This window comes from Eleutherodactylus coqui, chromosome 9, assembly GCF_035609145.1.
Source record: "Eleutherodactylus coqui strain aEleCoq1 chromosome 9, aEleCoq1.hap1, whole genome shotgun sequence".
Taxonomy (NCBI): domain Eukaryota; kingdom Metazoa; phylum Chordata; class Amphibia; order Anura; family Eleutherodactylidae; genus Eleutherodactylus; species Eleutherodactylus coqui.
The window spans coordinates 62,112,611-62,140,465 of record NC_089845.1 but is presented as its reverse complement, the minus strand read 5'-3'; the positions used below and the strand labels follow the sequence as shown (position 1 = coordinate 62,140,465).

General features: G+C 40.5%; 1 protein-coding gene across 1 annotated transcript; it reads left to right on the top strand.

Annotated features, from left to right (window-relative positions):
* Positions 1-1,978: 1,978 nt before the first annotated feature.
* Positions 1,979-26,840, top strand: LOC136578650 (1,25-dihydroxyvitamin D(3) 24-hydroxylase, mitochondrial-like). Its single transcript, XM_066578845.1, has 12 exons — positions 1,979-2,042; positions 4,261-4,328; positions 4,432-4,622; positions 9,662-9,755; positions 10,035-10,131; positions 10,219-10,310; positions 16,554-16,665; positions 19,870-20,012; positions 22,509-22,675; positions 24,433-24,511; positions 24,883-25,080; positions 26,730-26,840. The coding sequence occupies exons 1-12, from the start codon at positions 1,979-1,981 to the stop codon at positions 26,838-26,840; spliced, it is 1,416 nt and encodes a 471-aa protein (XP_066434942.1).
* Positions 26,841-27,855: the final 1,015 nt, after the last annotated feature.

Sequence of the window (27,855 nt, the reverse complement as noted above, 5' to 3'; positions counted from 1 at the left end):
CCAACTCAGATGAAGGCCAGAGTCTCAACCAAAGGTCAAGTTAGTGCCAGATGACATTGTCAAGACTTCAGTGAAAAAGTAGACGTCTGGTGTAACATGTTTGCGAGTGCCAACTCAGATGAAGACCAGAGTCATAGTTGTAGATAAAATGATGCATGCTTTATTTAACACCTACTGACTTTAAATAAAGCATACTTCCTTTGATCTACACCAACAGGGTGCGCCGGAGTCCTACTTTTTCACTTACATCCTTTGAACATTGTAGAGAGTTAAGGCAACATTTTAGATGATTACGTGCCCTTCTTCAGGTTTGAGTGACTTATATGGCAGCGGTAAGCCTGAAGTAGGACACATAATTGCTTCAAAATTTGCCTAAAGCCTAATGTCAACTGGTGGATTTGATTTGCGGAATCTGCATGGGTCTCCCGCGCGGAAGATCCACAATTCAAAGTGCCCATAGGGAAGCATTGGTATCCGCAACTGAACTTAAGCATGCAGATTTGATTTGTGGACCATTTGGTGCGGAAAACAAATCACAGCATGCTCTATTTCAGTGCAGATTATGTGCGGACGGGCTCAATAGAAGTCAATAGGTGCAGACAATCCGCAGTGCAACCGCAAATACAATTGCGGATGCACTGCGGATTTGAAGGGGCAAATTAATTTGGGAAATGGGGAAAAGACTGGGAGATGGGGTTGCAGATTTTTTTCTACACGGATGATCCACAGTGCATCTGTGTACATCTGCGTGGAAAAATCATTACATCCATGATCTTCTTCAAATGGTTTCTTCAGGTCTTCCACTGAGGAAATCCGCATGCGGAATCCAATCCACCTATGGACATAAGGCCTTAGGGCGCCCACCCACTGGCGTTTGCGATTTCCGTGCGTGAAAAACGCAGCGCTTTCGGCGCGTTTTTGGCGCGTTTTTTGTGGCGTTTTTTGCGGCGTTTTCGCTGCATTTTCGCGGCTTTTTCGCGCCATTTCCATTGACATTCATGGGTGCATTACGAGAAAAATAAGGACACATATGCAACTGACAGTTCCTATGTTAAAAAACGCAACGGACCGAAAAAAAAAACGCCAGTGGACAGGAACACATTCAAAACTAATTGCTCTTGAGAAAAAACGCAAAACGCAAAGAAAAAAAAAACGCCAGTGGGTGGGCGCCCTTAGGCCTCATGTCCACAGGCATGATTTAATTGCGGAATCTGCGTGGTTCTCCCATGCAGATGATCTGCAGTTCAATATGCCCATAGACTATCATTGGGCGTCCGTAGGTATTTAAATACCTGCGGATGTTATTTATTTCCCAGTGTGCGGATAGCACGCGCGGGAAAAGACGCAGCATGCTCCATTTTCTGTGGTTTTTACCGCATGGACGGCTTCCACAGACTTCCATTGAAGTCAATGTAAGCCGTCGGGATCTGCAGCACGTCTGCAGCTGACACCACGGACATGCCACGGCAGCTGTGACCCTGCATGCCTGTCTTTTTCTTCTGAAATCTGTACTGCGGATGGTCGGGCTGTCACACCGACACATATGCACAGTACAGATGTCCTCGCACTATCACTATGGCGGCGGGTCAACCAGCTTCCACTGACTTCAATGGAAGCCGCCCATTTAGGTCGAGCATGAAAATGCAGCATACTGTGATTTTTCATCCTCGAGTAGAAACAGTAATTGGTTTCCACTCGTGTGCATAAAGAATAACTTTTGCATAGCATGCTATGGTCAGTATTTGCTGCGGAATCCGGAAGCAGGTCTGCCCATGTGCATTCACATTCAGTTTGCATTTCAAATGAAGTCAGTTGGGGTGTCGAGATTAAACTTCCAGAATGCCTCTCTATGAATTAATCTTCTATGTAGATCCCCTCCTCTTGACTTTTATATGAGTTTTTTTACTGCAATTGTTTTCAAAGATGAACTATCGCAATTATGTACATCGATAACATGTTTTGAAGCATTGGATGCCCGATGCCCTGTGTTATTATTGGAGATGTTTACATGTTCCACGAATCTCCATTTGAACTTGCATATGGTACCGCCCACATAGCTTTATCATCTAAGGTACATCAAATAACAGATTACCATCTTAGAATTACAGTTACTAAAATTCCTAATTTTGAAGTTACGAGTGTGATCTGCATTGGAAAAAGATTCGCTGTGCAAGAAGCTTTCCGTGCTCATAGGGAACTTAAGTGGATGAGCTGGTCCCTTTTTTCTTCTTGATTATGTCATTTTTCCATTGTCTGCAATGTCGCTCACAAAAAATGAAATTGAAATCATGTACAAATGTATTATTATAATTATTATATAATTGTGTAGATCGTATTATATCCCTGCAAGCCAAATAGTCCTTCAAGGATGTTCCAATCTATTTAAGGATTTCTTGAAGCTGTATATAGCTTACAGCATTCAATTTTAAATAATGAGCTTTTGTTCATGGAATTTGTGAAAACATCTATAGAGCTAGTTTTTTTATGGAAATTTAGCTAAAAATAGTGTCCTTGGCCTACGCACAAAGTGGAAGCCCAGAATTGTAATTTGAATTTGTCTAAATATAAGACTTTTCAATATGCCCCTATTACTTGCCCCTGGTATGTAACAATGCTAAACATCCTGTGAATAGTCAAAGAAGAAAGCTCTCCTACAAGTAAATTCTCATCGCCTTTCACTACTTTTGGTTCAAGTGAGTTCAGTAGTACTCTTCTTGAATGACTATTTAGGTATAAAGACCAAAACAACCCTGGTTATTGAGCTTGGAAGTTGAAGAAGTTCAAGTTGTTGTTCAAGTGTATTGGATGTCACTATTTTAGCAAATTAAACAATGGACTATATAGAACCATAAATAGCCTTGTGGGGAACTTCAGGAAGGAAGACAGAAAACTGAATAACTCATGCCTTAATTACTGGTCTACATAGATAATACACAACTCTTATGCTCGTCTACAATAGATAGAATTTTCTATGGAGTGTTTATTCTTGCTATACAAGACATTAATAGTATTCACATGGTATTTCACCTGATGTTTTATGTGCTATGATTATCCTGGGTTTTGGATAAATACTAGGGAGAAATTGAAATTTCCCAAATTTGTGATTTATAATAAATCTAATTTATATATAAGTGTCACTTTACCTTCAAACACAAGAGTCATCTTCCATTTGTAGTGTATGTGTAATTTCATTCTTTGGAAACTGACTAGTATTTTCTTGCCCCTTAATTATATCTGTTTCAAGGGAAAGTTGAGTTCAAGCATTATGGCCACCTTTACAACTTCCACATGGGTTATCACCAGCATTTCTACTATACTGAATGGTAATTGATAAACTTGCACAATACTTTTGAAGAGTACAATGGATAATTAGGTAAAAATGGCAAGTGGAATTCCTGGAAAGCTGTCTGGTGTATGATTGTAACACAACTTTGCCAGAAACAGCTAAGACACAACTGTATATTTAAATTGAAAAAAGAGGATTGTTTAAATACTTGTGCAATCCAGGAATGTTCTTTAAGAAAATAAGGCAAAAGTCAATTCCTTTGGACTATAGCTTCATAAACATATTTTGTAGTCTATAATAAAGCTGAATATATAAAATACCTGATAACTTTAATATATTGAATTGTTATTGAATATCCTTATACATTATTAAAATGTTCTAATGAGTGAGATACACACTGAACACAATGACAAAGTATATAATTCTTCTAGAATAGCTCCAGGTTTACATTTTAAGAAAAGTTGGAGATAACATTGTGTTAAACAAGTTTCTAGCTATGAATGCTTTTGTTACCTAGACAAGGAGTGTACTTGAGCTTGAGTCTTTTGAGCTGGTTCATCTTCCTAATTAAGAAACGAATGAATGCTTACTATGCTGATATAAGCATCCCCTAATTTCAAACCTGTTCCATGCCCTTCCCATCAAACTCTTAGCCAATGAAATTGAAGGCTACTGTATTTCTTTTTGTAGTACTGTTCCATATAAAAGACATTTCAGACCAATCCTTTCCACTTACATACACTCTTTATATTGGACTTCAACATTTAGGAGACATCTACATAACTTGAACATTGAGGAAGGGACTCACAGTACAAGTATTGAACATTAAGCACCTGTCATGAAGACTCTCTCATTAGCATTATCACCTTACATATCTCCTTACATGAGTTTAATACAAAAAATACACTTCCACACTGAAAGCACTGGCTTAACAAAAGAAAGACCATTACCATTACCCTTTTCCTCTCTCCCAGGTCCTGGTTTTGGAAGCCTCTTAAATTTCATGTGGAATGGGGGACTACAAAATCAACATGAAATCATGGTATGTTTATTATATGCTAAATACATGATTGGTAGTATATGGGTTATGTTCTTACATTGTCTGCATTTTGATGCTTTGGAATTCTGTTTTTATTCTTCATAAGCATAAATATCATCAACAATTTGGAGGGATTTTTAAGATGAATCTTGGAGCTTTTAAGTCAGTACAAATTGGAGACCCAGCACTCCTGGAATCAATTCTAAGACATGAATGCATCCATCCTAAAAGAATGGAGATCAAACCATGGAAATTGTACAGAGATTACAGAGATGAAGCTTATGGCTTACTTACACTGTGAGTGCCTAATATTTTTACTGTACATTGCCTATATATATATATATATATATATATATATATAGTTACATTTGAAAGTATGATTGAGATGTCCCATTTTATTTCTTCATTCCTCGTTTGCCTTTGCATGTAATTATGCAAAATATTGAATTCAATAATAACAATTCTTTTTATTTGTGATTGTTTTAATTCCATTAAGAAAATTATGTAATTATTAGAGATGAGCGAACGTACTCGTTATGAGTACTTACGCACCCGAGTACCGCCATTTTCGAGTACTTCAGTACTCGCGCGCAAATATTCGGGGGGCGCCGGGGGGCGGGGAGAGGCGTGGCGGTGCGGGGGGTAGCAGCGGGGAACAGGGGGGAGCCCTCTCTCTCTCCCTCTCCCCCCCACTCCCCACTGCTACCCCCCGTGCCGCCACGGCGGCCCCCGAATTTTTTCGCCCGAGTACGGAAGTACTCGGAATTCGCGGTATTCGGGCTAAAAAGGGGCGTGGCCGAGCACGTTCGCTCATCTCTAGTAATTATGTAAGGAATAGGCAATTTTTATATTCTTTGCAAAACTGGGAAAATGCCTCACTCGGTCTACACCCCAAAATGCTGTGTGTGCTTTGTTTGGCCTTTAAAGAGGTTTTCCAAAAGTGGAAAAAAACTCTGGGTAGGGAGTGGGCAAAAAAAGCAATGCAAACCAGTTAGATATCTGTTCTAGTCCAGCACTAGAGCCCTAGTCCCTGATGGTCCTGTTCTGGAAGATGCTCACTGGTCATATGCTGTTCATTGTATATGTGATTGCTCAGCAATCTCATGATAGTATTGCCACTGAAGCCACTGATTGGCTGAACAGTCATGCGTACAATGACACCTGATCATTATGACATCTTCTGGGTCTGGAGCAGCTGAGATTGGGGCTCATGCGCTGGATGGGAGAAGAGACATCTAAGTGGTAAGTATTGCTTTTTTTATTTTAGCACCTTCGCTGTAATTTTTTTATTCTCAAAAAACCCTTTAAATTTACAATACGCTAAACTATATATCTACTAATGGATGAGCTTTTTGATATTTTTTCTTATTAGAATAGCCACTTGGCTATCCCCATCAGTCCAACTGAAATAAATGGAGCTGGTACTTATGCATGACAATTGCTCTCTTCATTCATGGCCGTTTGAGACCCACTTACTAGTGATTATGAGGTCCCAAGAGTCACTAGCTTCCCACCAGTCAAATAGTTATCCATTAGCCTATGAATAGGGAAAAAAATATTTTCAGGTGAAACTCTTTTTAAGGTGGATTCCCATCTCACATTTTTATAGCATATCCACGGGATATTCCATGAAATTCTGATACATGCAAGTCCCACCTTTCTGACCCAAACTTTTTATTCACTTCCTGCCTAATATATCCCACATCTTAACAAATACCACTGTCATGAGTTAATCAATGCTATTCACTTCATCTGTCAGTGATTTTAATGTTACAGCTGATCAGTGGATATATACTAATGCATACACACATGAATACATATCTGAAGAAACCTCTCTTTGCATTACAAGGGCACTCATTAATTTTACTGGGTACAATGTATTGCTACATTTCCCTGTGATTGTGCAGCAAGGAAAGTACTTGTTGACAGTTTTCTCTGCAGATTACAGCTAATCACTGGAGGTTAACTGGGTCTGTTCTAACAATAAATAATTTAATTAGCAGTCAACCTGCCTAATTTGTTCCTAACAGCAACAAAAAAAATGTACATTGCAATTACGGGCAAATTCCTGCTCTGTGAAACACATTATCATCATGTGATCTCATGAGTGCTGTCAGTGCACCCATGACATTAAAGGCGGAAGTGAAACTGAATTACAATGGGTAGGAGCAGTACCTCTAAGCCATAAACTCCAGCTCTATGCCAGGCTACTAATAGTACTGAATGCCCAAAAAGTCTGGGTTGAAAGATACTGAATTTGAATTGCCATAAGCAAAATTAACACTTTGGTATTAATTCTAAATAAAATATAAACCTTTATTATAATGTAGACGGACAAACACCAGTCTGCAAAGGTCAGTCCATAAACATGGCAATATCAAGACTGCTACTATATAATATAATAGTTTGGTAACTGAAGTCATCTACGGAGGCTGGCCAATCCTATATTCTTAGTACAGAAAAAACTTTCTAGCTGACTACCAGAGACTGATATCTAAAAACTAGCTGTATAACCCCTAATAGTAAATCTCCAACATGTTTTGCTGTCTAAACAGCATAATCAGGTAGACAAGGTGATAGTTATAGTGAGCCGGGTGTTGACAGACAGAACTTATATAGTAAAGGGGCGGACCAAATGAGAGGACAACCTATCCAGACAAGAGAAGCAATTGGGTCGACCATTGTGAAGCAATGGAGAGAGGGCGAATGATTGACAGTGATCTCCTCCATACACATGGCAGGAGGCTAAGTCCAATGGGAAACAGATGCTTGCATATGTACTGTCCTATTGGAATGGCTTAGAAATTTAGGTGCTAAAAAGACTAACACCACACATAAAAAGAGACTTAGAAAAAAATCAGTTCCAAATGTTCTAAGGATGGTGCACATGCCTATAGACTTGAAAATGGCAAAATTACAGAGTGGACATGTACTGATTCCCACATTTAGAGAGTACGCATACCTTACTATAAGTGCAGTAAACATAAAATATATAATGGAACCTATAGAAGTCAATAAAGGCCAATTTCATCCTGTGTGAGTTGGGACTTTGAAAAAAAAGGCAGGTGGACTAGAAAAAATGGGTGCTAAAAAAGACAAACACCACACATAACAAAGGACTTAGAAAAATTCAGTCCCAATTATTCTAAAAGTGGTGCATATGTCTATAGACTTAAAATGGCGGAATTGCAGAGTGGACATGTACTGATTCCCACATTCAGAAAGTAGGTATCCCCTACTGTAGATGCAATAAACTTAAAGTATATAATGGAGCCTATAAGAGCCAATAAAACCAATCAAATCTCATGTAAGTAGAGACTTGTGTAAGTAGGTGCTAGAAAATACAAACACCACACAAAAAAGGGGACTTGGAAAGAATTTTCTAAAATTGGTGCGCATACCTATAGACTTAAAAATGGCAGAGTTGCAGAGTGGACATGTACTGATTCTCATATTTAGAAAGTAGGTAGTGTATAATAAAGCCTATAAGAGCCAATAAGGACTTTTTAGCACTTATCTTTCTAAAGCCCCATTTACACACACTGATTATCACTCACAATTCGCTCAAAAGCCATCTTTTGAGCGATAATCTTTGTGTCTAAATGTGCTCATCTTTCAGTTTTCTGCCAAACCAAGATTTCCAGTTCTGCTTGAAAACCGTTATTCAGCAGAACAGCTGATAAGCAGGACCACACGCTGTGTTCTGCCAGCAGAGACCCAATAACAGCTGATAACATTGTTATCAGCTGTTATCCCCTTTGCCGTACAGCTGATTGGCAGGACCACATGCTGTGTCTGCTGTCCATGGTGCTGGGATCTCCCAGGGGAGCCCAAGGCTGAACAATACAGCTAATTTAAGAGCTCAGACCTCCTGCTGAGTTCTGTAACAGCTCCCAGAAGCTCATTTGCATGCAAATGAAGCTGATAAGTACTAATAGCAATTAGTGTCTTTTAGTACTTTTATGCAAAACGATTGCTGATCTTTCAATCTTTTGAAAGATATCTGTGTGTGTAAATGGACCTCAAGCCATTCCAACAGGACAGCACATGTGCAAGCATCTGTCTCCCATTGGACGTAGCCTCCTGTCATGTGTATGGAGGAGATCATTGTCAATCATTCGCCCTCTCTGCATTGCTTCACAATGATAAGCCCAATTTCTTCTCTTATCTGGATAGGTTGTCCGCTCATTTGGTCCGCCCCTTTACTATATAAGTTCTGACTGTGAGCGCCTGGCTCACTATAGCTACCACCTTGTCTCCCTGATGATGCGGTTTAGACAGAAAAGCATGTTGGAGCTTTACAATTAGGAGTTGTACAGCTAGTTTTTAGATATCAGTCTCTGGTAGTCAGTCAGAAAGTTTATCTGTACTAAGAATATAGCATTGGCCCTCCTCCATAGATGACTTCAGTTACCAAACTGTCATATTATATAGAAGCAGTCTTGATACTACCATGTTTATGGACTGACCTTTGAAGACTGGGTTTTTAAATATAGGTGTTTGTCCATCTATATTATAATAAAAGTTTATACTTTATTTAGAATTAATACCAAACGGTTAATTTTTCTTATGGCAATTCAAATTCACTATGCCAGGCTATAGCCTCAGAATGTAATAAGGCTTTATGATGTCTGGAGATGGACCACAGAATCAAAAAACAAAAAGTAATTGGGACAGATTTACTATTCTAGCTGTGCCAGAAGTCTAGTTGCATCAAAATTTGGGAGCAAATTAAGTTACAAAAATGTATCAATTATGTGTGCCAAAAAGAACAGATGTTTGGACCTTACTAAACACTTCTTGATCGAGTGTTAAAATACGCCAGATTTAATTCTTGCAAGATCTAGTTTTAAGGTGCAAAAAACTGGCCCAAGGTTCAACCACCACTCAAGAGGTTGCCTAGAGTAGTAATGCATTCTAACTTTTGTCAAAATGCTCCAGAAGACGCAGAGAAGATGCATCAAAAAATCACGTCTAAAAGAACCCATGGGTTCGCGCGTCAAAAGATTCTTTTGATGCATAGATTTCTCTTCATCAAAAGATAGGACTAATCCTATCTTTTGATGGCACAATGCCGGCAGCTCCCATAGACACCTGCTGCTAGTCGTTCACACAATTCAATGTTCCAATGTGCAAGAGGCCTTAGTAAATATGCCCCATTGTCTCAGTTTAAGTTGAAAAAGTTGTCACAAACATTAGGACTTTTCCCACACAGTTTTTAATCCACTGAGAAGGGGAGCACATTCCAAGGCCTAAATATGGATATATTGTGTTGCCAATTTGTTTGGAAAATGTCCATTTTACATGTATTCATAATGCATATTTTTTATCCACAGTGATGGTAAAGAGTGGTTGGATATGAGAAGAATAGCTCAAGCAAAGTTGATGAAAATCAAAGAGGTAGCACAAATGGATGCACAAATTAATGAGGTGATTTGCCAACTTTTAGAACAAAAAAATTAGACATAACTATAAACTACGTATTTGCTGTACAGTACATTGAATTTCATTTGGTACCAACATGGCATAACTTCCAACCACTGTAATAAGTTACAACGTAACGTAATATATCATGGCAGAATGTTCCAAGTTTTGTACAATAAAATATAGCATAAAAGCTGCTCAAAATTATTATTATCTAAGCCAAAAATGGAGTATTTAATGCTTAAAACTAAAATTCAGTTAGATAAATTTGAGATCTTTTTGCAGGTATTGAAAGATTTTATCACACATGTCAACCGAGTGTGTGACGAACACGGCAGAATTGATGATTTGTATTTTGAACTTAACAAACTCTCATATGAATGTAAGTAGGCAGAGATAAATCATCGCAGTCTGTGGATAAATGTTCTTGGCTTTTACTGTGATAAATGTCAGTCTTTTCTTTCTTCAGTAATATGCTCAGTCCTGTATAATGAGAGATGTGGACTTCTCCAAGAATCATGTACAGAAGATGCATTGCTATTCATACAGTCAGTGAAAAAGGTGCAGTATACATATTTAAATATGAGTGTTTACTAACAAAGGTAACATGTTTGTTTTCGGGTGCTTTCATACTTGAGCTGGGGATTCCGCTTTCCTGCTTCCTTTAGAACCGAACAGCGTTGGGTGGGCCCCATTGACTATAATGGGGTCCGCGTGCTTTCCACCCAGCTGCCCAGTTTTGGGGCAGAAGAAAATGCCATGCATGCAACGTTTTTTCTTCCGGTACTTGCAGCTAGATCTGTGACAGAAACTCAGGGTGGAGGTTCTAATGCAGGTGTGAAACCACCCTAACAATATTTGTTTGGAGTACCTGCACCGAGTTGTAGGAGAACAAGAAATTAACTATCGCTCTGAACATGAAGGTGAATAAATGTATTGTATTTTAATGTATGTATAAAATTTGGTCCACACCCGGAGCCGGAAAGTAATATTACCTATTCCCCTTGTTTGCAGCATTCTGCTGTGGATTCACTGTTTCCTGGGCACCTCATCAATATCCTAAGAGGCACTCCTCTCTCTGCTCAATAAACACCATATTCATAGAATCATAGAATGGTAGAGTTGGAAGGGACCTCCAGGGTCATCTGGTCCAACTCCCTGCTCAGTGCAGGATTTACATATTGACCAGTGCTACTCATGTGATTATCAATAGCCAATCATAAAGCAGAATTGTCTTAAACAATGAGTGCACTATCAATGCACAGTGTACATCAAATAGACAGAACAATGTAGCTGCCATCTAAGACGACCAAAGAGGGGACCAGAAAACAGCAGATCATTGGCAGAACACCACAGAGTATCAAATAATAGTACTCTCTCTATTGAAGAGTGCATGCACAGCACTCTAAAAAGAGTGAGATTTTCAGACCACACAAATGTTCCGTGGGGAACACCATCACCTCCCTGAACAGTACCAAAACGTGGTTGATGGCGCTGTTCCAAGGTTCCCTCTAACCATAAGTGTACGAAAGAGCATTTAAATAAGTATGGTAGGTGTTATATGGTTTGTATTATTGCTCACATAAACAACTATAGGCCCATAGTGTAACTCCATATGTCTCTTTTCTTACAAGGAGGCACCTGGATGTTTTCCATCTGATTATGTGAGCAAAAAAACTGTATGTTCCATTACTTTCCATATTATGGAAGGAGGCATCATGTAACATACATAATAACATAGAATGTTAGGCTGAAAGAAGACAATGTCCATCTGGTTCAGCCTGTTTCAACCTCCTTGTTGATCCAGAGGAAGGCAAAAACCCCCAAGAGGCAGAAGCCAATTAGCCCCATCAGGGAAAAAATCCCTTCCCGACTCCATAATGGCAGTCAGAATAATCCCTGGATAAACCTCTGATAGTTCCTACCTGACTGTAAGACCCGGATTAACAACGCACTGGTCACCTAATGTCTATATCCTGTAACATCGTAGCACTCTAGAAAGACATCTAGTCCCCTCTTAAACTCCTCTATAGATTTTGCCATCACCCCGTCCTTAGGCCTCGGTCAGACGGGCGTTTTTTCGTGCGATCTGCGCATATATAGAACCATTGCTTCTCAATGGCATCGTACACATGGGCGCTTTTTATGCAGATGTCCGATAAATTATAGGACACGGGGAATCGCAGATCGCACCTATCTGCGATCTGCAATTCCTTGTGTTCTATTATATGCGCTCAATGGGGCCGGCGGCAGCAGCGCCGACCCCATTGAGAACATATACTACAAAGATCATTCTCCTCTGCCACAGCTGTAACAGCTGTGGCAGAGAAGAACGATGTTCGCCCATTGAATTCAATGGAGCCGGCAATACAGCCGACTCCATTGAAAGCAATGGGCTGCCGGCGAGCGCGGGATGAATTTTCGGGAAGGGCTTAAAAATATAAGCCCTTCCCTGAAAATCATCCTAAAATGTGTAAAAATAAAAAAATATATATACTCACCTTGTCCCTGCAGCCGGAGTTCAGCCGCGGCCGGCCGGCAGTTCTCCTGAACTGCTCTGTGTAGTATTCAGCAGCCGGGGATTTAAAATCCCCGCCTGCTGAATGGGCTGCCTCTGATTGGTCACAGCCCTTACCAATCAGAGGCAGCTCTCACTCACCCATTCATGAATTCATGAATGGGTGAGTGAGTGCTGCCTCTGATTGGCTCAGCACAGGGTCCAATCAGGGGCAGCTTTCAGCTGTTATTCAATAGCTGTCATTCAATAGTTGACAAATTACATTTGTCAACATTGAACCTCATTTGCCATTTTTCTACCCAAGCCCCCAGCTTATCTAGGTCCTTTTGTAGCTGCAAATTTTCCTCTGTTGTATTAATTGTCTTATATAATTTTTTATCATCTGCAAATATTGATATTTTACTGTGCAGTCCTTATATATTGATAAATATATTGAACAGAATGGGGCCTAATACTGAACCCTGTGGCACCCCACTAGCAATGGTGGCCCATTCAGAGTACAATCCATTTATTACCACCCTCTGCTTTCTATCTCTGAGCCAGTTCTTTACCCAGATACATACGTTTTCACCCAGTCTGAGCTGTCTCATTTTATATATCAACCTATTATGCGGCACAGTGTCAAATGCTTTAGAGAAATCCAGATATATGAGATCAATAGACTCTCCCAGGTCCAGCCTAGAGCTTACTTCATTGTAGAAGCTTATCAGATTGGTCTGACATGATGGACCCTCGTGAACCCATCCTGATGAGGAGTTATTCCGTTGTTCTCCTTGAGGTATTCTAGGATGGCGTCTCTCAAAAACCCCCTGAATATTTTTCCAGTTATTAAAGTGAGACTTGTAGTTTCCTGGCTCTTTTTTGGACCCCTTTTTGTATATTGGAACTACATTGGCAATGTGCCAATCCAATGGTACAACCCCTGGTCTTAATAGTATCCATAAATATTAGAAATAGTGGTTTAGCTATCACTTCACTTAGTTCCCTTAGAATCCTTGGGTGTATTCCATCTGGGCCCGGTGATTTGTCGGTTTTAATGCTCTTTAAACAGCTCAGCACTTCCTCCTGTGTTAGGCATGCAGTATTTTGCGGGGGGGGGGGGGGGGGTTCGTTTTATTCTCCTGCATCTCATGTGACATTTCCTTTTCGTTCGTGAATACACTTGAAAAGAAACTATTTAATAGATTTGCCTTCCCCCTATCATTTTCCATGATCTCTCCTGTATTATTTGTTATTGGGCCAGTGCTCTCATTGCAAATCCTTTTGCTGTTAATATAATTGAAGAATAGTTTAGGGTTGTTTCTACTATCTTTGGCGATCAGTCTCTCTGCCTCCTCCTTAGCACTTTTGATTTTTCCTTTACATATTTCAGTGTCTTAGTTCGCTCTTTCAGTGTCTCCTTTGCTGGCTCTACCTCCACTCCTCTTCCCCTTGCTGTTGGTGTCCCCCAGGGCTCGGTCCTCGGCCCTCTTCTTTTCTCTATCTACACAGCCCCTATTGGACCCACCATCAGGGGATTGGGGCTCCAATACCACCTGTATGCTGACGACACCTAGCTTTACTCCTCTTCCCATGACATCTCTGCACCTTTCCTCCAAAACATCACCAACTGTCTGTCCGCTGTCTCTAACACTATGTCCTCTCTCTACCTAAAACTAAACCTCTCTAAAACTGACTTACTGGTGTTTCCTCCTTTCACTAACCGACCTCATCCTGACATCTCCATCTTAGTGTGTGGTGCCACCATAACTCCTAGACAACATGCCCACTGCCTTGGGGTCATATTCGACTCTGATCTATCATTTACCCCCTACATCCAATCTCTGGCCCAAACATGTCAGCTGGACCTCAAGAACATCGCAAGAATCCGCTCTTTTCTCACTGTGGACACGTTAAAAACGCTTACTGTTGCCCTCATCCACTCCCGGCTCGATTATTGCAGCTCGTTGCTGATCAGCCACCCTTGCACCAGACTCTACCCTCTACAATCCATCCTGAATGCGGCAGCCAGGCTCATCTTCCTGTCCAGCCGCTACTCGGACGCCTCTGCCCTGTGCCAGTCACTGCACTGGCTGCCCGTTAAGTACAGAATTCAATTTAAACTCGCTACCTTCATCCACAAAGCCCTCCACAGCGCAGAGCCCCCCTTATTTGCCTCCCTCATCTCAATCCATCACCCAGCCCGGGCTCTCCGCTCTGCTAACAAAACCAGACTGCGCGCCCCTCTAATTCGAACTTCTCATTCCCTCCTCCAAGACTTCTCCAGAGCAGCACTGGTCCTCTAGAACGCACTACCAAAGGCTACCCGAGCAATCCAGGACTCGCAGAACTTCAGGCGTGCTCTAAAAACGCACCTCTTCAGGGAGGCATACCGCATTCCCTAAACAAACCCCTCTGTACTCCGCCTGATAACATGCTCTCTGTCCTAGTGACTGCAATCCCTGCTAGCCATCATAAACTGCTCCTGCAGTCATACTGTTTCTGCCGTCACACGGCTAAATGTCTGACCATTGTCCATGTGTATAGCATCCCTCACTCTCCACCTCGCCATACGGCGCACACCGCCAGCCCCTTTACCTTCTGTATCACCCCATTACTTGTAGTATGTAAGCTCGTTGGAGCAGGACCCTCACCCCTATTGTTTCCATCTACTGATTACTATTGTAACCGTGGTTCTATAATTTTTGTATTTTGTCTTTCTATATTCCCCCTGTCTATGTAAGGACTGCAGAATATGTTGGTGCTATACAAATAAAGATTATTATTATTATTTGTTTTTTCCCTGTATGATTTTAGCAATTCTTCACTGCCTTTTTGCTTTAGTAGTTTAACCGCTTTCTTTTTTTCGTTTATTGCCCCCCTTACAGTCTTGTCGAGCCACATTGGTTTCCTTCTTCTTGTAGTTCTTTGATTTTTAAAGGGTATGAACTGTTCACATGAGGTCATTATGTTTTTAAACTTCTCTCATCTGTCATCTGTACTGATATTTTTGAGGATGTTATTCCAATTAATGTTACCGATAGTAGTTCTGAACTGATCAAATGTTGCTTTACTAAAGTTTTGTTTTTTTGTCGCTCCCTGGTAAGGTTTCTTATTGAATAACAGCTTTAAATTAATTTTATTGTGCTCCCTGTTCCCCAACCTGCACCCCTATTATTCGGTCCAGTTTGTTAGTTAAGAATAAGTCTAGAGAGGCCCTCCATCTAGTTTGGTCCTGCACAAGTTGGGTAAGGTAGTTATCTTTAATTGTTCTCAATAACTTATCACCCTTGTTAGATTTGCAAGTTTCGTCTTCCCATATTCTATCCGGATAATTAAAGTCCCCCATGATAATTAATTCATTGTGGTTTGACACCTCTTCTTTCTGCCTTAATAATAAGATTTCCATTTCTTCTGTTGCTTTGGGTGGCCTCTAGAAAACCCCTATCAAGATTTTGTTATTTTTTCCTCCCTGCATTTCTACCCACAGAGATTCTACGTGTTTCTCTCCTGCTCCTATATCCTCCCGTAGCCTTGGCTTTAAGTAGGAATTAACGTACAGACATACCCCTCCCCCTTTCTGGTTTCCACGGTCTCTTCTGAAGAGACTGTTACCCAGTAAATTCACCGCCTGATTGCACTTATCATCAAGCCCTTTCTCAGTTACTCCAACTATATCATAATTTTCATCAGTCATTCTCACTTCAAGCTCACCCACTTTGCCGATCAGACTTCTTGCATTCATTGCCATACAATTTATATGTTTATTTTTGTTCCTGAATTACATTTTACTAATGGTACTACTGGCTGTTCTGTCAGTTCCAACTGCACTAACCCTACCCCTGCTCGACCCCCATTCCCATTACTTGGCCCCACGGCGCTAACTACATTGACTACCCCCCTATTTCTAATTTTTGCCCTTCCCTCCAGTCCCTAGTTTTAATACTCCTCCAGCCTACTAGCCATCTTCTCCCCCAGTACAGCTGCACCCTCCCCATTAAGATGCAGCCCATCCCTATGGTAGAGCCTGTAGCCGACAGCAAAGTCAGCCCAGTTCTCCAGGAACTCGAACCCCTCCTTCTTACACCAACTCTGGAGCCACTTGTTTACCTTCCTGGTGACAGAATATTTTACAAGTCTGTACACTAAATGAAATTATTTTCATTTAATTGAAATATTTTTTACTTTTTTGTTGTTGTCCATTATTACAATTAGTTTCTTCAACAGTGTCATATGATGTATCTTATAGATTTTTTTTTGTATTATGATTTGTAATAACTGCAATATAAAACTTTTATTTTTTGCAGATGATGGACTATTTAGGTCCACTCATTGTTACCCCCGCAGACCTTCATAAACAATTTAATACAAAATCATGGAGAAGTCATACTGAAGCGTGGGACAATATATTTGCGACAGGTAATCTACTGGACATTATACTATTCCATAGACAGCACATTGATTCATTATAGCCATTTAGACTATTCACCCAAACGTTCTTTTACATGGACTAATGGCCCGTGTGAAACAAGTTATATCACGTCTTGTTCTCATCCATTTTCATAGACAGAAGTAGCACATGCAATATACAGAGTCCATGAATGTAAGGGCTTCTTCACACAACCACATTTACACATGCTTTTGCGCAACTAAAATATACGTGTGTGTATAAGAGAATAGAATCCATTGATGTCAAGGGATTTGTTCTCATGAGAGTATTTTGCGCAAGTGGAATAAAGTAGGACCTGCTCTATCTGTCTGTGTTTTGCACAGCCAAGGCCCCTATAGAAGTCTATGGGAGGTGCACAAATATGCAAAGGGATGAGTGAAACACAGTGCAGAACCGTAAAAAAAAAGAACACATTTTGACCTTACTATGTTAAATAGCCTTTTAATCTACAGAAAGGGTGTGTTGATGCTTGTGAACTGGCCCTGCATATGCAAAAATACAGTAATATGTGTAGATATGCTTGCAAATCAACCTTGTTTATGCGGAAATACATTGTGTTGAGGAAAGCATTTTTCCACATACCCTCATGTAAAGCCACTTTTAAATACCGTGTTTCCCCAAAAATAAGACCCTATCTTATATACATTTTTGTCCCAAAAGAGGCACTAGGTTGTATTTTCGGGGGAGGTCTTATTATACTTACCTAACAGGCTTGGTCCAGGTCCCTCCTACTCCTCTTCATAGCTTCGCTGCGCTTCCTGCAGTCTTCGGCTTTCATACAACATAACTTCTTGGTTATGGGATTCAGAAATCCCGCCTCCAGGAAGCGATGGCTATGATTGGTTCTTCGACCGATGCTCAGCCAATCAACAACTATCGTGCCTCTGCAACAGGATGGCTGTTGATTGATTCTTCAACCTCTGCTCAGCCATTAAATGCAGCGATGGACGAACCAATTTGATGGCTGTGATTTGTTCATCCAGTGCTGCATTGATTGGCTGAGCAGCGGTCAATGAACTAATCACAGCTATTGTGTTGTGGAGGCAAGATTTATGAATCCCATAACTAGGAAGTGATGCGAGAAGAGCGTGGGACTATGAAGAGGAAAGGGAGGGATCTGAAACTGGACCGAGCCTGCTAGGTAATGTATTACTGTTTATTTATGTAGTGTAACTAGGGCTTTTTGGGGGGTAGGGCCTATATTTAAGCCTCCTCGAAAATCTGGCTAGGGCTTATTTTCGAGGCAGGTCTTATTTTTGGGGAAACACAGTAGCACACGTGCAAGTTTTGTGGGCGCATCTCTGAAAAATTGTTCATGGAGGACCATAATCATTCTTGTTTAGCATTACTGCATAGTAAATATAAGACCTTTCTGACAAGTAAATCATGAAGAAGAATCTGTTTAACCAAAGTTCAAATTGAAAACACTGGTTAGACTGCAAGTAATACCAATTTCCAACCAAGATCCAAGTCTTAGGCTAGGTCTGCACAAAGTTTCTGACCCTGACACTGATCACGCAACCTACGGCATGTAGCTATGCAGTCTTTAACTCTCATTGCAGTCAATGAGATTGTGGTTTTACTTGCAAGTTAGTGATCTCCAGATCACAAAAAGTCCAATCTCAGCGGATTCTTTGTGATCTGTGGGTTGCAGTCGCAGTAACTTGCAATGTAACCCCACTGTCGCACCAGGACCCCTTTGACTTCAGAGTGCAAGTTCAAAGAGGAATCTTTGGTCACATGACTTATGTGTTGCCATCAAAATCTTCATGTAGCTCTAGCTTTGTTCACAGGGTGCCAGAAATAAAATGTGATTTAAATTGTCCATGCACTAGCAAATTGGGAAAGGAGGCAGCTAATCACTAGTAAATTCTTTATCTGTCTGAACCCAGCTTCACATAGGCACCATACACAGAGAACAGAACCTATTCATTTCAATGAGTTTGTTCACATTTCCATATTTTGCCTGCAGATTTCAGCTGCATAAAAAATAGAGCACATTCTGTTTTTCTTTGAATTTAAACATCAAAGATCCCCATAGAAGTCAATGAGGGGGTGCGCAAATGTACTACACACAATACACAAGAAAACTAATTAGCCAGTTCAATCAGTGAGTTTATTAGAAGAGATGAGCGAGCATACTCGCTAAGGACAATTATTCAAGCGAGTATTGTCCTTAGCGAGTACCTGCCAGCTCGGAAGAAAAGATTCGGGTGCCGACGCAGGTGAGCGGTGAGTTGCGGGAGTGAGCAGGGGGGAGCGAGGGGGAGAAAGGGGGAGATCTCCCCTCCGTTCCCCCCTGCTCTCCCCTGCAGCCCCCCGCCCCCCGCCAGCACCCAAATCTTTTCTTCCTAGTGGGCAGGTACTCGCTAAGGACAATGCTTGCTCGAGTAATTGTCCTTAGTGAGTATGCTCGCTCATCTCTATTTCTTAGCTATGCTCCTATGAACATGCCTTGCAGGCAGAAAAAGTGCAGTATAATACACCAATATGCATGCAAAAATGTTGCGCTAAGGCGCGCAAATTGCGCTTACGCCTGTGTGAAGCCGGCCTAACACAAATACTCTATTTAAGTCATTAGGCTTATACATGCAGTAGTTATGACAGAAACTGTAAATAACAAGTGGCACAAAGCATGTACAAACTCTAGTTAACATGCTGAATGCGCACATGCAGATTTCTGTTAAAATCCAGGACAAAGTAGACATTCATGCAGCACTAAATTGCCTTGGAAAATGCTGGAGGGCACAACAGAATCTTGACAGACCCCGTTGTACAGTAGCCAATGGCGTCTGCCCAGCGTCACTTGGGTCTGGCATGTGCTGGATGCCGCACTTACGATTTTACTGTTGTTCAGTTCCTAGAACATAGCCAAACAATGGAATGTGGCAAGGAAGGCTTTAGACTACAAAACCTCAGCAAAACAGGCAAGAATGGTATTGATATGTTTTGGTTGATGCGTCATAATAATAGATTCTGTAGATGATTGGCAAGTCAAGTCCAAAAGTAGGATTTTATTGAACACGATGACTGGAGAGAAAATGTCAGATTCACTTTATCCAAAAGAGTAAAATAGGAAAAAAATCTGTTTCAAATTCAATGTGGTGACTTCAGTGGCAATGCGATATATAATTTCTTATTTCTTTTATCAACCTACTTTTATGTGGAACCAGTAAAAAGTTATATTGAGAAGCGACTAAATTCCGACTGTGCCCAGAAGGATGATTTGCTAAATACAATACATTCTGAGAAATCGCTTACAAAGAAACAACTGTCTGGTCTTTTCACCGAGCTTCAAATTGGAGGTGTTGAAACCGTAAGTTCATCACTAGTCGAAACATTAACTCAACTAATAGCAATAAATATGACTGCTAAACAAATGTGCATGCTTATTTAACAATTGTAGAAATTGGCAATGTATTAAAAAGTGGAGTGCTCCAGACAATGTATGCCAAATATAGACATAGACATCCATTGACCTGAAGTATGCCATAGAGTATAATTTTAGACTACATTCTGGGAGTATACAGAGGAACACCTGATTCACTATTTTTGCATTTCTGCGATACAGATTCATATACAATATGATGTCTCTGTAACCCCTTAACAATTGCATAATCTACAGTATGCCATGTGCGCAGGGGTAGTTTTGCTCATTGTGATTGGGTAGAAGAAAACATTTGGCCAATTTTTGCAAAATTGGATTGGGTCAGCCCAACCAGATTTTTGGTGAACATTTAGGAAAAATCAGATAATCAGAAATTCTGTTGAAAATCTACCCCCCACCCCCCCCCCCCCCAAAAAAAAAATCCCAATTCTCCTCTGCTCAGTGGGAAGCACTGTTGCCAAGGTCAATATCTACATGGGTTTCTTCTTCATGATACTCTTTATTGGTGTTCACAATCTATATTCACTCCATGCAAATGTTTTCCTTGGCTTGATTTGAACCTGGGACTCAAGTGCTGCAAAACAATAGCTTTAAACACTGAGCTTTTCCTTAGAACATAGAAACTCCATGCAGAGTTAGTCCTTGGCCAGATTTGAATCTGGGACCTCAGTGCTGCAGAGCAATAGCACTAAACATTGAGTCAATGTGCTTTTCCTTCCTCCTCCACCTGTGCAATATCTATGTGCTATATAGCTAAAGATCATTATTATTTAAAAAAAAACAACAGAGAACCACCATGCGGAGGTTCCTTGGCCAAATTGGAACCTTGGTGCTGCAAAGAAACAGCAGTAAACACTGAGCCAGTGTGCTATCCCTTCCTTCTCCCACACAAACTCCATGCTGCTGAATCTGCGATAGCGCTAATCACAAAGCCACTGGCATTCTTCCTCCTTCTGGCATCTTGAACTGGAAGAATTTCATTATGACAGGTCTAATCTGCAAGGTATGGTAGTCAAAGATTAAAATTTGACTGTGACCGTCTAAGTCTGCGTACCTTAACAGTACATTCCAATATGAAGACTCCTGTGAATAGGAAAGGGGGAAGTCAATAATTAAATAGTTGCATAGGTTAAAAACAGATATAGCTCTATACCTACACTGTTGTTCAAGAAACATTTTGGAGGTCAAATAAGAGAACCCAGTTTTTACTCCTATTCATTTTAATGGAAGTCGGAATTTACAATCCCGATTCAAAATTTTTTTTTTTTTAAATCAGGTCTGTCACTCCCGACTCATTTATTTCAATAATTGCTCTGTGCTACTACATACCTAATGTAGTCTAGACATAGCCTGTAGAAAGTTGACCCCATTCACTGACCCACCCTCATATTCCTCTTTCGAGGTAAAAATGGTTGGGCATCAATGCATACATTGTCTTGGTTTTCCCGTTCTGATTGCTTAGACTGCCTCCTTAACATCCATGACACAGATGGACCCATGTGGACTGCTTCGGAGTGTGTAGGGAATTTGCCATGGGGTGAAGTAGAGGGGACTTCTAAGGAATGGCAGCAGGCTTTCCTCGCCCCTTGCAAAACGGGGAGCTGTTGCGTCCATGGGAGCCACTTGAAGCCCCAATTTGGCCTGTCCACCACCACCACAACTACCAACAAGTGCACTATTCCTTGCTTGCATGGTTTTAGTTTTTTTTACTTTAGTTTAGTTACTTGTTTACAGAAAAGCACAAGCAGGTATGTAATGTGCCTGACAATCTAACAGGCCAGAATCATAACTTGGCAAAATTTGTAATACAAGAAACAGAGCTGCAATATTCCCCACACTAGAGCACAGCTTATCTGTCTGCTGGTATATAGTGTTTCACACCAGCTAAAAGATATGTTCTGTACGGTATTTCTTCTGAACGATAGAGCACTTTTTCTGTTGGAATATACACTTTCTGCTGCCGCTCCAATATTTCCTACACTGCCTTGAACTTCTCTATGCTGTGCTGACCTGTAAAATAGTCGCTGGCAACACAATGCCTATGTCATATATAGCTGAGTCATGTGATTCAGATGTCTAATAAAAATGCTGCCCATATGCAACATGGAGGATACATTTAATCATCCAGGTGCCCTGCCTGCATATTGGCTGCATGCTGACCTGCCTTAGCTTGAATTATGGGAAAGTCTATTTTCCAGAGATTTTGCAAAAATTGGTCCGATTTCATCTCCCGGCCCAATCGTGATGAGTAACACTAGTAACATATAACTTCAGGGTTATAACTTTAGGAAGTTTTCTCAGTGTAAACGAAGAACTTGAAAATACAGCCTTACAAGCCACATGCAGACAATACATTCATAATGAGGTTTGTATAATTATTAATTGAAATGAATAAAAAATAGTAACTGTGTCTTTTACTTACAGACAGCAAATTCCTTACTGTGGTTGATATATAATTTATCAAGACACAATGATGTGCAGGAGAAACTTCTCAATGAAATTCAGACAGTTTTATCACCAGGAACAATCCCATCTGCTGATCATTTGCAGAAGATGCCATATTTGAAATTATGTATTAAGGAGTCCATGAGGTTATTATTATTATTATATGATTGTTTGTATTATTGGAGACATTAGTGATTGATACTATGTCATATACTTTAGATAATATACCAGGAAGCCTCAGTTTTATAGTGTCTAATATTTCTAAATGGGGATGGTCTGAGGATGGTTGTACCATTAATGAAATACATAGCCCTTAAAGTCTTCAGTAGGCTCTGGGCTGCAAGGTGGACATATCAGCACCACGCAATTGAGTGGCAGGGGGCCGGGATGGAGGTGGGCCCTTATGACTGGCTGCTCAGATGTCAACTTTGATAGCAGCAGCTAAAAAGTCAGTTCAGTGATCTTAGCCAGGGTTTCCGAAAGTCTAGGGGCTTCGCGAGTGATTATCAGGGGCTCCGATAGAGGGTCTACGTCTCCTCTTTACTCAGCACTGTAGTTGTGTCAGGACAGCCTAGACAGAGGAAACGAACGTCCAGGATCTGCGGTCGGCATAGCAACATGAATCACAACTGCCAGCTCTGTTCATGTGATTCGTGTTGCTATGCCGACCGCAGTTCCTGGATTTTCATTTCCTCAGTCCAGGCTGTCCTGACACCACTACAGCGGTGAGTAGAACAGGGACCAATGATGGATTATAATAGGGGCAATTGAGGCAACTGCCCAGGACCTGAGACTCCAACAGCCATCCCAATCGCCCCTATTGTAATCCACACTGCTAAACATCCAGTTTCAAGTAAAGGAAGGGGTTAGCAGTGCAGCAGACACAGGGAATGCTGTGTGTAGTCAGTAATTTAACCACTTCCTCTCTCTGCATCTGAAGAGAATTGCGGCAATGGCAGACCCTAATAACACTGGGACAGCAATGGAGGGGTGCTATCACTACTGGGGCTGCAATGGGAAAGCCTATTAATACTGGGGCCAATATAGGGGATGCTATTATTACTGGGGCCAATATAGGGGATGGTATTATTACTGGGGCCAATATAAGGGATGCTACTACTACTGGGGCCACCAATATAGTGGGTTACTATTCCTATACGGGTTGGATTTGTTGCTGAATTTACAGCAGTTATAGCAGCAAAGTGGATGAGATTTTGAAAATCTCATCCACATGCTGTAGAATAAATCTGCACAAAACCCATGCGGATATTGACATGTAGTGTGGGATTTAATTCCGCAGCATGTTAATTTTAAATACAATGTATATCAATATCCCATCCAGTACTCCAGCATTCCTTCCTGATTTTTTTAAGCAGCCCTGTCCTTTTTATAAGAACAGAGGTAAAAATCTTATGTTGTGATAAGCCATGCACCTAACCCATCACCTGAGCACACCCTCTGTCCCGCTTTCTTGGGGCTCCACGAGAAATGTTTGCTTCAAAAAGGGCTCCATGGCTGAAAAAGTTTGGAACCACTGATCTTAGCCATCTCCAATTGCTACCATTGCAGGGAGGTATCATCTGACAAAAACAGCAGGTTCTTACAGGGTATGAAGCTGGCTTCACTCCCAAGTCTGCTCCATACACCACCCACAACTGCCTGCTATATATTTACAGTGAGTAGTTCTTATGGAGTTAAGTCTTTGCCAGTATGGGGCTGCCATTGCTTACTAGAACACTTGATAGGCGGACCCATTCCCCTAATAATTGAGGAAAAGAGTGGATATGTTGATATATGGATATGCCATAATTTTTTACATGGGGGCTTTAAACAAGTTATGAAATAATAGTTATAAAATATTGCTATAAAATAATATTGTTAACTACAAACCTCTTTAATTTAGAGTCACACCTACAGTGCCTTTTACAAGTCGTACATTGCATGAGGATACAAACCTTGGAGGTTATTTGATTCCACAAGGTGTAAGTATCACTTGTCTTTACAGCATATTTAGCGATCAGTGTTCAGTTACCTAAAGGGAATAGAAACATTCTTCAGCAAATGTTTAATATTTGGTGAGAGGTTGTTATAATGATACATGTAAACTATTGATACATGTTATTGAGTTGTGTTGATTTCCTACTAAAGTTACTTTAAATTATTATTATTAATAGTAATAATATCATGCTTGGATAACATTATTTACATAAAGTATACAATATAATATAATATATGTAATTTCTATGTTGTATCAGAGAATGCTTATTGTTGCAAGACATTCTAGTTTACTACACATAGGTTTCCTGTATTTAGAGTCAATTAATCCATTGTTATTTTGTCTCATTTTTAATAGACTATTGTAATGATTAACTTTCATGCAATGATGTGGAATAATGACTACTTTCCTGATGCTCAACTGTACAAGCCTGAGAGGTGGATGAAGCCAAGATCCACAGTAAACCCATTTGCATGTATACCTTTTGGTATTGGAAAAAGGATGTGCATAGGACGACGGTTGGCAGAATTACAGCTTCAGCTGGCTCTTTGCTGGGTAACATGAATTCATATTGTTTTGTGTCTGTAACATATTATTTCCTTCCAAATATAGAAAAATCTGAGATGGCTCTTATTGCTTTATCCCCACAAATTCTAGCAGGTCTTAAGCATAAATATAAATATAGTCAAAATGAGCCAAGAATGCGGTCGAGCAGCACTGGAAGTAAGTAGGATCAAGCAAACACACAAGACCTAGTAAAGCAGCTAATAAAGATTCCATTAACAAAAAATTCCATTCCTATTAGATCCAAAAACAAGCCACAAAATGTGGCACCCAGGTGAGATAGCCAAAAATTTTTAAAAAATTCTACGAAAAACTTTACAACCTGAAAAATGACCTCTAAACTCCCCATCTCTCTGAGGAACTGATCAGGTCCTTCCTGTCTAAAATGAACCTTACCTCACTAAACAAAGTGCAGTTGAGCAAATTAAATGCCCCCATTCCGGACAGCGAGATCCTGGATACAATTCAAAGTTTAAAGCAGAACAAAGCTCCAGGCCCTGATGGGTATTCCAATGAAAAAAATATATAATGCACTTAACCAGGTTAGGTAACTCTAACATCAGGAGAGGCAGAGATTGTGCTCACACTAACTGCAAGACAGCTGAGCCTGTGAAGACAGCTCCCCCCACCCCAACCCACAGACAAGAAAACATCCTAAATACCTAACAACAGGCAGTGGATTGTGGAAAGGCTACACTTCAGCCTTGACCTACAGTGGTTAAAAAAAAAAATCTGAAAGTATATATGAAAAGATTAATGAGACACACACAGGCTATTAAATGAGTATAATTTGTCTGAAAAGTTAAGTACGCTTTAAACATGCCTGAGACAAACATATTTCTATCCTAAGAGAGAAAAAAGGAAATAATATAAAAGACAGACAGATCATACGATCTTTATCTGATGTTAATCGTATATGTTTTATGTTTCTTCTATACCTATAAATGTATATTTCTATGTGAAAGTTCAGATGATCTTTATATACACCCTGAGATGAATAGATTCACATCTAAGCAGTCTGTAGTCAAACTTTCCTGCATTGTTCGCATGATAGCTCTGTTCTTTCTTTACACTATCATTTTTAATTACAAACCAAAGGATAAAAAAAATGGGACATGTTCTGCTTCTATCCTTCCTGAAGGAATTTATTTCTCATAAATTCTTCCCAAAACCATCTTTTCTTTTGAGTTTAGACTATAATTAAAATATTTGGCAAAAAAAAAACAACATTATTTGGCTGCCTTACTTTTATATGGAGGTAGTAGAAACCTCCCATAAGTTTCCTAATAGAGATGAGCGAATATACTCGTTTCGAGTAATTACTTGATCGAGCACCGTGATTTTCGAGTACTTCCGTACTGCTGGAGCAGGGGGGAGCCCTCTCTCTCTCTCCCTATCCCCCCCACTCCCCGCTGCAACCCCCCACTCACCCACAGCGCCCCCCGAATCTTTTCGCCCGAGTACGGAAGTACTCGAAAATCGCGGCGCTCGGGCGAAAAAGGGGCGTGGCCGAGTAGGTTCGCTCATCTCTATTTCCTAACTGTTTCCTTACTATACTATCAAAACGCCTGTAAAAATCATACAGAAACACAGAATATGAATGAGCATCATTTAAAAGTTTGTACATTTGTTTACTTTAGATTTTACAGAACTTTCAGATAAACGCCACTGACATGGAACCAGTGAAGGCTACTGTCTCAACAGTAATGATTCCCATGCAGAAGCTGCCAGTAGCTTTTAAGAAGCGATAAGTCATCTATATCATGGGCCTTTATACCAAGCTGCTGTCTAATACATACATCCTCTGCTGTCTGGAAAATGTAAACAATTTGCCTATTGTGGACTGTAAAGGTCTAGATCCTAGTTTAGTTGGAATATTTCAGTGTGTTTTCTTTAGTTTTTATAGATTATTTTATTATTAGAAGTTTTTCTTCTTTAAGGGCTCATGCCCCCAAGCATTACGGAATACGCCTGCGAATTTACGCCATGGGAGACCGTGATTAAAAATGTGCTAGTGCCTGGGAGTGATTGCGGATTTCCGTGGTCTCCATTAATAGGCTATATTAATGGAGACCTCCCGCAGCTTAATAGAACATGCCGCAATTTATTTCTTGCTGTGGAGACCTGGGCGGAATTCTGCAAATTAGCATTGGCAGGCAGAAAGCTATTAGGTTCAATAGAACCTAATAGCTGCGTAATTCACGCATGGATTTCTGCTGCGGGAAACGCAGTAGAAATCCTCCATGGATATATAGGGCTGGATATATATATATATATATATATATATATATATATATACTCATATATAGGGCTCATGCCCATGGACGGAGCGGGATACACCCGCGGACTTACGCCACGGGAGTACCGCGTTTAAAAATGTGATACGCCCACGAGTGATCATGGAATTCCTCCGCAGATTTCCGCAATCTCCATTAATACTGTATTAATCAAGACCTCCCGCTGCAGAAATCCATTGTGAAATAGAACATGCCGCCATTTGGTTTCCTACAGTGAAAATCCACGGCAGAATTCCACATATGAGTATCAGACAGCAGGAAAGCTATTAGGTTCAATAGAACCTAATAGCTGCGGAATTCCGCCGTGGATTTCCGCTGCCGGAAACGCGGCAGAAATCCGTCCCTGGACATTAGCCCTAAAAGTAAAGTTAGAAACGTCGCAGAGAATTTTGGTTATAGTGGTAGAAAAACAAGAACTAGCCATAAAATTCTTCATTTTACAAGCTATGTTAATGTTTTCATATTTTCT

Bases quoted from the DNA above. Each gene is read 5' to 3' on its own strand.
- LOC136578650 (XM_066578845.1), top strand. From the start codon at position 1,979: ATGCCCTGTGTTATTATTGGAGATGTTTACATGTTCCACGAATCTCCA. The intron at 2,043-4,260 runs GTACCGCCCACA...CCTCTCTCCCAG, and splicing joins TCCATTTGAACTTGCATATG to GTCCTGGTTTTGGAAGCCTC. The intron at 25,081-26,729 runs GTAACATGAATT...TGTTTACTTTAG, and splicing joins TTCAGCTGGCTCTTTGCTGG to ATTTTACAGAACTTTCAGAT.